The 14,674-nt window shown below is 34.9% G+C and overlaps 1 protein-coding gene and 1 long non-coding RNA gene across 5 annotated transcripts; one reads left to right on the forward strand and one right to left on the reverse strand.

Annotated features, from left to right (window-relative positions):
* Window positions 1-257: 257 nt before the first annotated feature.
* Window positions 258-11,261, reverse strand: LOC105337846 (solute carrier family 23 member 2). 4 transcript variants are annotated; one of them, XM_066069251.1, is made up of 12 exons: window positions 11,153-11,261; window positions 5,453-5,675; window positions 4,935-5,092; window positions 4,734-4,822; window positions 4,242-4,300; window positions 3,573-3,754; window positions 3,194-3,471; window positions 2,830-3,083; window positions 1,934-2,090; window positions 1,670-1,786; window positions 1,456-1,551; window positions 258-774 (listed from the first exon to the last, which is right to left on the reverse strand). In XM_066069251.1, exons 2-12 carry the CDS (start codon window positions 5,558-5,560, stop codon window positions 470-472), a joined length of 1,803 nt encoding a protein of 600 aa, XP_065925323.1. In that variant the 5' UTR covers window positions 5,561-5,675; window positions 11,153-11,261; the 3' UTR covers window positions 258-469. The 4 variants fall into 4 exon arrangements, with proteins under 4 accessions (XP_065925323.1, XP_065925322.1, XP_011441092.3 ...); XM_066069250.1 differs by having other exon boundaries at window positions 5,453-5,686; window positions 11,153-11,255; XM_011442790.4 differs by lacking the exon at window positions 11,153-11,261 and adding an exon at window positions 5,929-6,444.
* LOC117690090 (uncharacterized) lies at window positions 543-4,939 on the forward strand. The gene is made up of 3 exons (XR_010708573.1): window positions 543-678; window positions 2,946-3,153; window positions 4,213-4,939. It is a non-coding gene; the product is annotated as an uncharacterized lncRNA (long non-coding RNA).
* Window positions 11,262-14,674: the final 3,413 nt, after the last annotated feature.

A 14,674-nucleotide genomic window follows, 5' to 3' on the forward strand; every position in this document is an offset into this window, starting at 1 on the left:
GCTGCATTTCACCACAAAATCCAAAATTGTGAAATCCTTCGCGTAATATTAAATGTATTTGGTCAAACTTGATACAAAGGGAATATTGATCATTCATCGGACAAGACATTTTGATTGGTATTTTTTTCATTGAATCATTGTCATGTTGTAAATTTTGCATTTTTACTGGTTGGGTGTAAATACAAAATTTACAGCATGTCATCATTATGTTTCATCATAGTGAAAGTGATATATTTTATGCAAAAACAAATACAGACTGTTGTTCAAAATTTATTAAAGGCACTGTTGTTCAAAATTTATTAAAGGCAACCAATGGGTATAAAAAATTAGATAAAACTTGATTCTATTTTATTATATATAATAACAACCAATATAAAAATTAAGTGTTAACAATACTACTTTCATTTTAATATAATCTACATACAATCACTTCAAGTAAAAGACCGTAAGGACGTGCCAGGCTCCTGATCTACAAATCGCTGTCACACTGACGATTGACCTTGACCTCCAGGTCTTCGTGTAACGGGAGCAAACTGGGGTCCTTATCATTAACAGATTCGCTAAAACTCCCCCTTTTGCTTGAACTCTTACCACACAAAAAGTTAAACCCTGCAAAGGACGGCGAGATAGGACAGAGTCTGCATATTGGAACCCGTTTGACATATTTACTAACAAAAGGTAAGTCATAAATTCTGCAAATATGTGCTTCCGGTTGCTGGGTAGAAGTGTCCGAGACTTTTAACCACCTGTCTATACCCCTTTCGTGTTTTGATCCTGCAAATAGATAACATTCCTGGTTGTATGTCTTTTTTCTTCATTTTCTGCAGCAGATTAATCTGCTTTCTGCAGCAGATTAATCTGCTTGCTTTATACAATCTCATTCTCTCTCTCTCTCTCTCTCTCTCTCTCTCTCTCTCTCTCTCTCTCTCTCTCTCTCTCTCTCTCTCTCGTTTGAATTCATGTAGTTATTAAAGCACTTGTTTAAAACCTTTTACAATACTGTTGAAAGAACAACTTTAAACTCAGTTTGTCAAAAAACCAACAACACAGCAAAATCAGAACACAACAATGAACCATACAAACCGTTAAGGTGGATAAACACACCTGGAAAAGTCACTCAAATTAACAGGACATTATTTGATAATGAAAGATATAATGATAAATAAACCGTACATAAGTCAAATAAGCGAAAAATTTGCAGTATGGGGATAAAAAATGAATATCTAAAATAATTATTTCAGCAAATAACAATAGAAGCCCCTGCGGAATTCGAACTCGCGATGTACGGATCACAAGACAAACAATTTATCCACTCGGCTATGGAGTAAGTTACATGTTGAAGTCGATAAAATCCTTTTAATAAAACAAAATGTCGTTTCGATCAGCGGTCAGCCATTTTGTGATGATGTGTTATTCCACCTTAAACGAGTACACCGTACTTGGGACTATGAATACCTGGGACTATGTTGTCCAGTACGAAGCCAATGAAACCTCCGGCGAATGACGCTGTCCCGAACAAGACGAGGATCACCTGGTCCAATTCGTCAGAACCTGAAAAAGGGCCACCATGTCATGTATTTAGAGACTCCATAATTTTTTCAAGTGAACGTGGACCATATCAGAAGCAGTGCTACTGGATAAAAAATGTATATAGAATCTAATAGCTGACCTGTTTTGACTTTTTCTGCGTTTTCTGACAGCCACTCTGGAACCATCAGCCCCATCAAGAAGGACACGCCCAGGACTGTGATATTCCTGGTGGAGGACAGGTCACAGAACTGCAGCACTAATAAACCATTGTGTTATTGTACTAGGAATGGTATATTGAAAATATATTACTTATATTACCTCTATCCATAAATCATCATAATCGTATATTAAGTTATGAAACGCGAAAGTTGTTTTGGCACAAACCATGCCTCGGATGACTGACCAGATATTCCTATAGATGCCACCATTCCTAGTCCAAGAAGTAAAGTGCCCCCTATGATGGGTTCCGGTATCAGGGCGAGGACCGCCCCCACCTTCCCTACCAGCCCACAGATAATCAGGATCACACCAGCCATTATAAATACAGCCCTACTGGCCACCTTGATTATATAAATTGGTCAATTTAGCACAATTTGGAACTCTTGTATATAAAGAAAACATATCTTAACGGTTGCAATTGGTTTTTAGGAGTTGATTTTAATCAACTCTCCTATGCAGTTACTCTGGCAAACCGAAAGTGAAACAGTGTTTGGACCTAAGCACAAATCACCACCGCTGACAAGACTTAGTTCTTGAAAATAATAGAAAAATTTGATGTATGTATGCTGTTCAAGCATTGTTTTTCAAGGAAACTTGTCTATAAACACTTTGAAAATAGTCAGATTTTATATAATAGGAACAAGTTAGTTATTTTTGTATTCATGTATTCCTACGCCAGAGTTTAATATAGTCTCGTTCAACCAAACGCTCGGCTGTCTCCGTAAATCTCCAACAAGCAGAGAGGCTCACTTGCTTGTCGGAGATTAACGGACACAGCCGAACGTCTGGTTGAACCAGACGAGAGTTCGATATTTATCAATAGTGCTCGGATCCATACAATTTTTAGAATTGTTTCGATTACTAATACATAGTTAAAAATCCATCTTTAAATATTACACAACATCATTCATATGGGGTATCTCGAAATTCTTGTCAGAAAAGTCTAAAAATCCATATTATAAAAATGTGCGTGATTCAAATACAGACTAGAAACTAATTGCCATGCAAGATAAGTTGATTTTAAAATAAATGATAATCGATAAAATCAACTCCCGTCAGTACTTCAGTACTTTGATTAACCTTTGTAATCCCTATGATTCCAATATTCCCGCTGTATGATGTAGTGGCATGTCCTGCTCCTACAAGTCCTGAAATTATGCTGGACACCCCTTCAAACATTATCCCTCTATTTATAGCATGCGCAGGCGGAAGTGGGGCTCCAGACAATCGGGCAGCCGCAAAGTAGTCTCCGACAGACTCTATAATGGAGGACACTGTTGCTGCCATCATCCCCATGTATCCAGCCCAGCTAAACGTGGGAACCCCAAACTGAACTGAAATTGATATTTAATAATTAGTTAGGAAATAAACTTGAACATCGACTGGACCGTCGAAAATTAATAGGTAAATCATAGTATTTTGAGACAAAAATGACAACTCGTACGCGGTAGAGGCAATGTGAACCAAGGAGATTCAGTCATGATTTCAAGTTTTGAATCCGTCCTTGCTTTGTATCCGGTGACTGTACTGTTGCTAGGAAACACGTCTGTGACAGTGAGTACGAAACTAAACAACCAAACAATGGCGACAGCAATCACAATGGGAAACAACTGAAATACCGGAAGTTTCTTGGTATGGCATTTCCGTCTGAGTGAAAACGAGGGAATTGGTACTTCCATTTTGTTCATGAATGTTGAGAATAACAGAACGAAAAACAAAGTGCTGAAAAGCATAACGGTTTCATTTTGAATATAGATGTCAAACAATTAGCAAATGACAGAACCTTGAATTTAAGCTGCTATTTAAACACACTCAGTACTCACAGCATGGAGATCCCCCAGTGAGTCTCACAGAACATGGCGACAACATGTGACAGAGACAGACCAATCAGCGAGATCGTAGGAGCAATGGTTAGGGGACCCACGAACCTGAGGATGGTCCCCATCAGACCGAGCGACCCCACGACAACCTGGGTCAGGGAGGCAAGGATCAGGTTCCCTTGGATCTGTATAAATCGTTCATATTTATAAAAAAAAAAAAACAGGATACAGGCATGAGATGTCTGGCACTATTTTGGTAAGAAAAATATTGCTGGTGTCAAACTCTGTTCTAAGGTAGGTTTTCTCTGATGGCTCAGATTACATTTCTGCAAAGGAGTTCTTGGAAAATTCTACCCTGATCAAAGTAATATCGTTTGTTGGTAAAATTTTACAATAGTTTTCAGCTAATTCCTATGCGTGTAAATTCCTGTGTAGTATTTCCGTTTGCTTGTTATCACAGATGAATGGTATACTGCATGTACTAGTTCCTTTGGGTAAAAAAATACTTTTTCTTAATTGATTACTTTGTCGTGATGTGATATAGCTTGTCAATGACAATCACAAATTGACATACAACTTCGCTGGCTTTCTAATGCTTATAACAAAAGATATAGATTTGTCTTAGAATATGTCGTGGTTTCAGGATGACGTCACGGGATTCCAAGTTTTTACCTCGCGCATCCTGTCTGTCCAATCAGCATGCGTAACATTCGTCGATGAAACATCAAAACCTGGAATAGAAAAAGAGCAGAACGAGCGATGTATACAGTTTTTGAAATTAAAATAGAATGAAAAATAATGCGGAATGGGCATTGAGATAAATATGGATGGTTCATTTTTTTATGATAAACCCAACCCTATTATTTTTTTTAAAATTTACACTACTTGGGCATAATTAATAAGCATTTTGAAATACGTGACAAAGGAGACGCTCAATTACTCAGATTAAGCCAGATTGTGTAAGTTTGACTATTTAGTTTAATTTTACAATAATTAAAATACTCAAAACACATGTTGACGTTTGATTTGTGCTCATGGCGCATGAATAAGCTAAGTGTATATACAGGAAATTGAACGTCGCAGATTTCCATGCAATGCATCGTAAGGGGAAATATACACTGAATGTAAATATTAGAATACATCATGTTCTTTCACCGATCATACCTTTTTCTGGACACCTGAACTTTTCTAATGACATCATGACAACAATAGGAGCCACAAATGTATGAGAACCACCCTGAATTATGGGCAACCTACGAAACATATCTTACTGATTATTCATTGTAAGAAAATTCATCTTGAATATGACTTTTGGAGACAAATCAATCATTATTTCCTAATATTTGTGTTACTACTCATTCTTACCTCACTCCGAGGAAACACTGTAAAACTGTTGCTACACCGCACATAAACATGGTAATGCTGAGTAGCTGCGCGCGCACCTCCTGTTCATCCACCGGACACAGTAGTGCTGTCAGTATAAATGGCAGAGAGAGCGAACCCCCAATACACATTACAGCTTGCTGGAATAATTTATTCATATCAAATGTAATGTATAAATAGTCTAATGAGGTTTGAAATAAGATGTGTAATTTAAAAACAGGATTTAATTTACGTTTTCATAATTTCAATTTTTAAAACCCCTGTGTTTCTTCTATTATAACAGTTAATTATAATCTAACGTTAATTCGCAAACAAGCTATTTCTGCAATTACTTGTAGAGAACATCGTACTTGCGAATATAATCACTGCAAAACAGTTTATAACGTAACCCTTATCACTGTAAAACAAAATAATAAACCCATCAAAACCAGTCGCCGCTCTGCGGTTCCAAACTGGTACATACAAATGTAGAAGTAAGTATAAAGTACATGTATACGTACCTGTAGACCAAACAAAATGGTCAGGTGGACCGGGGGTACGTCCTCCACCCCGAACACCACCGCGGTGTCTGCCTCCCCCTCTCCTTGGGTCTGCTTTTGTTGCTCCATGCCTGTGTCGATGGTCAATTTTAACCCCAGATCACCACAGACTGTTCATTATCTATGACGGAAGGTCAGCGTAGGCAAAGCCAACGTGGTTATGTGTTTCCTATAGACTAATGATCTGTAAAATGTCTATACCATCACGCATGTTAATTACTTTTATGGTAATTCAAAGTTTCAGTGTGCTGAAACAAAAACAAACCAGATCTGTTGTGGTGAAGTTATAGTGGTTTACGCAAAAGCAAGTATTTTCATCTGTATAGTTTTTTAACTACCTGTTGATATTAATTTGAAACAGTAAACAAATTGTAATTCACGATAAAAATGAAAAATTCTGGTCAGCGCTCCATTTAATTCGATGCCCAGTTACGTACCTGAATCACATTAACCGTCATTAAAATGGCTTGTTAGCAGTCATTACAGACAACACATAGTCGGGACTTCAGAAAGCTCTCAGTCAGATGTGACCGTACATACTGTCATCCTGTATATCAGTAACCGAAGGCGACAATATATGCCTGCGACACTACATTACATTGTACCCTAACTGCCGCCCATCAATACATATCGACATCGGCGACAATATGTTCTCTATCAGACAGAAGCACGCGCACCTGATGTTGTGTTTTCTCGCAACAAAAATCTATACCTCTTATCATATCAGGATGGGAACATTATATCTTTAAAGAAAACAATGTGACTCGGTATCAGAGTGTCTGGGACTTCTAGGTATTTTGCTATGTTTGAGGACAGGACTTATTTTGGAAATTGAAGTTGTTCAATATATCTTACCTTCATGAAAAAGAAAGAGTTCAATCAAACCATGAATAAAATATATAAAATAAAAAAGTGACAATTTTTTCTATAAAAACACCACCTTGCGACTATGGAGGGTAATCGTGTTCAAAAATCCAGACATGTAAACTTGTAAATCCGAATATGCAATCGTGTTGATGTGTGAGCCTGAGTATGAATATGTGTAATTCTGATCGTGTAACCTTTAAAACTCGGGCATAAACACGTGTAAGATTTGACTCAGTTCCTTCGCATGATGCACATTTTGCAACCTTATTGTTTACATTATAATTAGTTAATTAAACCTTCAACTTTGCACACTTTCAATCCGTAGTTTCTGCATTTGTAACTTCAGGCTCGGCAACAGCACATCTGACATAATGTAAAGTCTACAAGTTTGTCGAATTTTGACATGACCTTATATGGAAACAGTGACGTCACTGATAGAAAAAGGCTAGCTGCAGGTAAAGGCATGCCGTAATCGCCGGAATAGGGACGGAATAAAAAAAAAAAATATTAGGTAGGCCTATAATCATTTTATCTCTGGATAACAACATTTCATAGAGTATTATTTTTCGGAAAATTAAATCATGAGATTGGTGTACATTTTATCAAGAGAATGTATAAAAGATGCGAGTAAAGAATTCGATCGGCTTCAGATATCTTCTTAGAACTGAAAAAAATTACATTTAATGACTTTGTTTGAATACACGTGTATAAAGATATATAAACGGGGGAGGGGGGGGGGAGGGACTTAGCCCCCCCCCACTTTTTTGCCAAGTTAGACCTAACCATTAGGAACATAGCAACAGGGAGAATTCACCCCCCCCCCCTACTTTTCCCTCGCAACAAACAAAATTGTTCCTTAAAAGACCTTAAAAAGAATGAAATATTAATAGTGATATTGAAAATTAGAGTCATAGTAGGTATACTAGCACCCCCCCCCCCCCCCAACCACCACGGATTAGGAATTTCATGATTTTAGGGGGGGGAATTGGGCAGTTAAATTTGAGTTATTGATGTACCCTCCCCCACGGATTAGAATTTTCATGAATATGGGAATTCTTGTCAATATTTTTTATGATTAGTTTAGCCCCACCCCCTTTCAATTTGCTTCCGACGCCACTGTTATTAGAGTACATGCAACAAATTGTTAAAGTATAGACCTCGGCTGAATTAAGAAAATATCTCCAAATGCATCCTTATCGCTACCACAAAGTTGTGACAAGACCTCCTTCCCCCCACACCCCCGCGAAAAATTACACGGGGTCGGCCAGCTGAGTTGCAAAGTTATCGATAAGAAAAACAAACTATTTAAAGACATTGGTTTTGAGATTGTAATTAATATTAGACATAATAAGCGACACCCTCTTTAAAAAAATGAATAAAAATTCTAAAGATAAGGTTAACTGTCGTGAAATTAAAATATGTATTAATATTATTTCAAGAAATGTTGCTTTGCATTGTCGGCAATATATAGGGAAAAAAGCATATCATACAGGTAAAAATTGACATTTCTTTAAAATCATTTCAAGCAATTATTACGGGATATTAGTATGACGTCCTGAATGTCGGTTCAATACAGACTCACTTTGTGAAGTTGGTTGATAAACAATTTCTGGAGAGCTATTATAATACAGCTTTACAGCCACTTGTGAACTAGCTGCAGGTCTGTAGCTTCCTGTCTAAAAATACAGATGGACGATCTGGGAGCTACAGTGCCTCCCATAGTAAAACTTCAATTTACGGCGCACAAAAATACGCGCTAGTTTTATATTATTATTGAAGATTGTGTTATTATTATTCTTTCACTTACACAACAACAAAAAGTATAAATACATGTAAAGTAACATAAATTTTTCCGCAAAAAATTACCAAATCCTTGCAGGTCGTTTATTCTAACTTATTCAGAAAAATAACAAGAGTAAAAATGGGGTACTCTATATGCAATGTTTTTGCCCCAAAAATGACTAAGTTCAACGGCTGATATTTTTTCATAAATTATCAGAAATCAAAATCCTAGCAATTTGCATACCTCTGATATATATGTATAAATGATCTGCAAAAGAACAACTTCCTATCTAGATCTTGAAAACTGTTCGAGGAGTTATCGGTACAATAAGGGTACCTTTTTGACAGCCACTCGTCCGCTTGCAATTTTTACTATTTCAATAATCGGAAACCCGGTTAAAAATTCTCTCTCAAAATTCTTAAAATTCAGAAGCAATGGAGTTACATGGGACCTCACGGCGGTCTTTGAACCCCATGCCGCTCAAAATATATTTACCCCCTTAGGAAATTTCTTGATCCGTCTCATTTCTAGAAAAGAGTACGCATTTACTTATATTCCAGTTTAAATTACATGTCGATTTTTTTTTAAGAAATAAGATATTAGGCATTTCCTTTTATAATACATGTACGATGAGATTTACTGTAGTACTACAGTATATCTATACGGGTGCAATCGTCACATCGGCATCGATTTTTTTTTCTACATGAACCTCTTCCTGTTTGGTCTAGCTTCAATCATACCTCAATTTTTTTTCTCAAAAATAATACCGGTGTTTTCGATAGAAAAGGTGTCGTTCATTAAAAGCTTATTGCAACAGTTTACCTGAATATTATGTTTATTTTTCGTTCATTCCGGCGGTTACGGCATGCCTTTCCCGCAGCGAGGCAGTTGCCATATAAGGTCATGTCAAAATTCGACAAACTTGTAGACTTTACATTTGTCAATTTGTATCATGTCAGATGTGCTATTGCCGAACCTGGAGTTACAAATGCAGAAACTATGGATTAAAAGTGTGCAACTTTGAAGGTTTAATTAACTAATGTAAACAATAAAGTTGCAAAATGTGCATTATGCGAAGGAACGGAGTCAAATTTTACACGTGTTTATGCCCGAGTTTTATAGGTTACACGATCAGAATTACACATATTCATACTCAGGCTCACACATCAACACGATTGCATATTTGGATTTACAAGTTTACATGTCTGGATTTTTGAACACGATTACCCTCCATATGCGACATCTATCATTTTCGTCTCATCCCAACTAGTGGCAGTCTGATTTATGTACATTTTTATCAAAAATAAATATTTCTTATATAACGTTATAACTTGAATAACTCATCAAGTTCGGAGATGTTAACTTTAAAATTAGCGGGGCAGAGTGAAATTTCAAGTAATTTAAAAGTCCGATACATGTACAATGTATATTGGATATATCATATTGGGTAACCTATAAGAATATCTATTCTTCTTTGCGGCGGGGGTCATTTGTCTATGGGGGTCAATTCTCAATTCTCTTCATTTTTAACATGAAGCAAAATGATCCTTGGGTCTTTTTTCTTAAAAAAAAAATCCAATTATTCTACAGCGGGGGGGGGGGGGGGGGGGGGGGGTCATTACTATAGGTCGGAAAATGACCCCGGTCATCATTGTACGGTCATTCTTCTTTACCCCGATAGTGACCAGGTCTGACAATGCTGGCGAGTTCTTGGTTCTGTTGATCGCACTGTGTCAGGCAGTGCACTGACTTAGATGGGGCGGGGGATTAAGAATCGCGTTGTTCGAAGCTTTTTTCTCGATTAAAACCAAAAAGTGGCCGAGTAACGTTTATTATGCAAGACTCGAGCTTTGTTTACATAACAATGGATTTTTAACTCTCTTTCTCCCTTGTAACTTGACTTCTAACATTCAAATTTTGGTCAATCATTCAAAATGGACGAGTTAACCATTTTATACCTGAAAAAAAATGAAAAATAAATTTTTGATCTAAAATCATGTTTAGGTCCCTTATAAGTTAACACGTATATATTTTTTTTTTGATCAGGATTCTTGTATTTGAATGAATGTCGACGTTTTGGTTTTACGAATGTAATAGATATTTAATCGGCTGCAAGAGCCAGTTGTCTTTCTTAGATCGATAACAATTTAGGAGTTTTCCCTCTGAAATCATTATTATTGGTTGAACTATGCCGTTTTAAATTGTGTATACAATAAGTAACAGGTCCTAGGGGTTCATCTCTGTCATTTGGTAATATTAAACATATAAGCTGCATTTAAATTTACTGTAATCACCCACTGGTTCGAAAGCGGCCCAGATTGTCAAACCTTTTTTGTCATTTCATTTTTACACTACATTCAGAATACTCAAAGTAACAAATTTTGCAGCAATAAAAATTTAAATAAAAATACAGCTGATATTTCTTTAAGGTTTTACGCCATAATTCCCGTTCCGCTTATAAGGCTCTTTCAAATTACACACCATTCATAATACGTTTTTCTTTTTCTTTTTTTAGCAGAAATCTTCCGTTTACTGATGAAAATAAAAGTGTCATGTAATTTTTGAATTTACCGGGTGGCAGTAAATACAAAATCTACAAGTTGTCATGTTGAAAATTTTTACTGATTTTAATTTTGATTTTTAAGGACACATATTAGACGTTAATTCCTCAATTTTAGATTATTTTCCATGAAAGGTTATCTATTACTAATTTGCGTATAAATCTGTTTGTGCCCAAAAATTTGGGATAGATTACCAGGGTTCTTTTAAAGTTAAAATATTTTTCTTATTGTAGCATGAAAAATGGAAGTGAATGTTTTTAGATAAAGCCAGAGTATATCCCTTTGAATGACAAACTATATCCAAATAAAAAAATATTATATGATATGACATGGAATATAATCATGGAATTATACGTAATGGAAAAATTTGTTTAAATAACATTAATTGTAACTAATTTATTGCGGAGATAGGGAAAAAGGTAAAGAATAATGGAAGAAGTTGCGTCTGACCTTTTATTATTCCTTGCCTCTGGTAGATAATTCCAATGTGTAATGATTATCTGAGGTGTGTCAAACATGTAAGCTTCAAATTGTAAACATCCCTCGCGTTAGGACGCTATTTACCTCAGGCATGTTTAGGAATAAGATAGGGGTACAGGGAATCAAAATAAGCCTTTTATTTACAGAATGAATCACGGAATGTCACAAATAGGTTATGAAAATGTTTGGTTGAATAAGCGAACAAACCATGGTATCATATTGGCTGTTTTTTCTTATAATGGTCAGTTTTATAGATTATTCCAAGAGAGAGATATATGTCTATAAAATAAACTAAAGCGCTTCAATTAAATATACACAAAAAAATAAAAATTCTAATGAAAAATGAATCGCTAATAAATAGTTTTTAACCCGTTTAATGATCATCTGGCAGTCTATATATATATATATATATATATATATATATATATATATATATATATATATATATATATATATATATATATATATATATATATATATATATATATATATATATATATATATATATATATATATATATATATATATACACACACACACACACACACATACACACACACACACACCAGTCAGTCAAACTATGTACTGTAAATCAACTTTTATTCGCGTGCGAGAAAATTTTCTGAGCTTTGCGATTGTCTCCTTGTAGCGAATATTAGTCCTTGCCCAACGGGTTAAATAAAACCATGATTGTAACTAAGATTTTAACGCGAAAAATTAGTCGCCACGAACCCCTTTATCTCCGGCATTTTGCGAAATAAAATATTCGCGAACAGTGGCGACGGAAGCAAGTTAAAAGTGAGGGGGCTATACCTTATCAGAAATCTTGACAACCCAAAAAATACCCGGATAATGGGTATGGTTATGTCTAACTTTCCAAAAATACTGGGAAGGGGGGGGGGCTAACTGAAAAATTCCCCTTTTATGATTTAAAGCACCAATTTACAATAAACGAGCATTTTAATTGCTATAGTATGAATTATTGACAATTTTGTTAAAGGGACATGGTCACGAATTTGGTGAAAAATTGTTTTTCTGATTTTAATGTTTACAATGCTTAAGTAAGGCATTTTTAAAATGCAACTAAAATTTGAGTGTCATTCGTTGAGTTAAGCGAGTACAGAGCTCACAATTCCTTACTACATGTATGTAAACAATGCCTTTGTTTATATTTTGGATGTTAAAGTGAAAAGTCCTATTTTAGACCTTAAATGAAAGTGATAAATGTTAGGAACTGTTTATTTATGCTTAAGACGAATAAAGAAGATGGAAAAATCAGCTTGAAAAAGATTTTTTACTGTTACATGTGTATATTGAACCTTGTTAAATAAAAACAGGGCACGAGCCTTGTTTACATAACAAAGAATTGTGAGCTCTGTATCTTGCTTATAAACTAATGACTAACTATCAAATTTCACTTGATCATTAGAAATGCATATCTAAAGTATTGTAAATAATAAAAACAGAAAAATAGCATTTGACAAAAATCGTGACCACGCCCCTTTAAATTCTTTGTTTCTCTTATTCGATTTATATGGATCTAAAGAACAGCGTTACCATTTTATATAATGTAAAAAAAAAAAAGAAACTTTCTTTTCCGCGCCCCCACTCCCAACTTTAACAAACCCTTTGCGCCCCATCACCCATCTTAACTTCACAAATCGTCAAATCGTGCATTATTCACTTCTAAGTGTACTTCTGCACTCACTTCAAGAGCGTGAGTCGATCAATTTTATTTAATCAAGCTCTGTCAATACTTGAAAGATTGGAATTATATTGTCCATGACACCGCCGAGCTTGGATAAAGCATTTGATCAATTATTGAGAATGCCAAGGTCATTGGTGCTACCGGAGACTAGTTCTGACATACGTCACAATAATGAGATGATTGTAGGCATATTGTAATTTTTTTTAAAATTTATTTTACCGAACAATATATGATTATACAAAATACGCCAATTTCTAATAGTTTTTTCGACTTTTCAAAAGCAATTATGTCGTGATGATTTTTTAATTTTTTTTTATTTTCTATATTATTGCCTCTCTTTTCTTTCATAAATTCGTATTAATTCGAGTTCTGTTATATAAAGAGAATTGAAATGATTGATTATTTTTATGTAATGATATTTGTCTATATCGTATGATCATATCGGCTTTTTCATTCCTTTGGATGACATGTTATATAAAATAATCATATTTGGGTTTAATATAATATCATTTATTGAGTTTCCTTCCACTGCATATCACTCACGCGCAAAGGAATGTAAATACTGCACTGTGTCATATATCATGAGGATACGAAATCAGATGTCTTCAAGAACTAATATTATTAATTTGTATATTTATCAATATACATGTATACACTCACTATGATGTATATATTTCACTACAGACATCAAAGAATAAATCCTATAAAAGTAACCCCCCCCCCCTATAATTTGCAAAATAATAAAAGTTAATTTTATTTTCTCATCATTTATGTTAAAAGGTGATTTTTTGAAATTTCAATTTCACTTTTCTTTTACTTCCTTACACTGTAATTACGTATTACCTTGATTAGTATAGCAGGGGTATGTTGTCTTCACTTTGAGAGCCTGTTTTCAATATGAGTGCAATAATGTTTTAAGGTGTCGTACATGTAAATATGGTCAACAAAAACAGTTATATATTAATCATTCACATCAATGAAAGGAATGGAAACAGTCATGCGTTCATATGTTTTTTATCTAAGAAGTGCAAAATCTTGTGTACTTTTCTCTATAGTATAGGTAAGTTGACCTTCTGAATAACAAAGCCCTGAACATGTGACTCAAATCTACTCACATTCACAATTTGGCCACACCAAAATGCCAAAGATTGCGACATCGTGATAGAAAATCAAATCCCTTCATGTCTCATCAAAATTCTATTATTTGTGGGTACAGTTTTATTTGATGAATAGGATAAGGAAGACCCTATAATATATTGGTACTGTCAGTGCAAATCTGGAGTACGAATAGAAGGCAGCTTTGCGCATGTTGCATCAATATGCATGTTGCATCAGTACTGTGGTACATGGGATTTCAAAGACACGCAGACAAAGTTCTTCAGAGTCAAATTTTGCCCGATAGTATTCTGGATTTTGCGAAAGACATTGTTATTGATGTTTCAAGTGGCGATGATACTGACATTCAATGATCATTTTAAAAAAATGTTTACTAGTAGTCCTTTTCAAAGAAGGTTGTCTTTGTTCAAAAGCAAACCTAATTTATTTTTTCTCCATAAGTCAGATTACTGACATTTCTTCTGATTTCCTTTGTTAAAATCATCATGTACAGTAAAAAAAATTTTGTTTGTTACTTTCTCACTTTAATAGAATTTAGATTGTCAAATATGTTCTGCAAACACAAATGCTGATATGTTTACGTTTTGTTTTTCTTTTCATTTTATTGGACGTGTACGATGATAGTATCCAAGTAAATGATAAGAGCCGGTCTCGCCAACATTAATGTA

This window comes from Magallana gigas, chromosome 8 (genome assembly GCF_963853765.1).
Source record: "Magallana gigas chromosome 8, xbMagGiga1.1, whole genome shotgun sequence".
Lineage (NCBI taxonomy): Eukaryota > Metazoa > Mollusca > Bivalvia > Ostreida > Ostreidae > Magallana > Magallana gigas.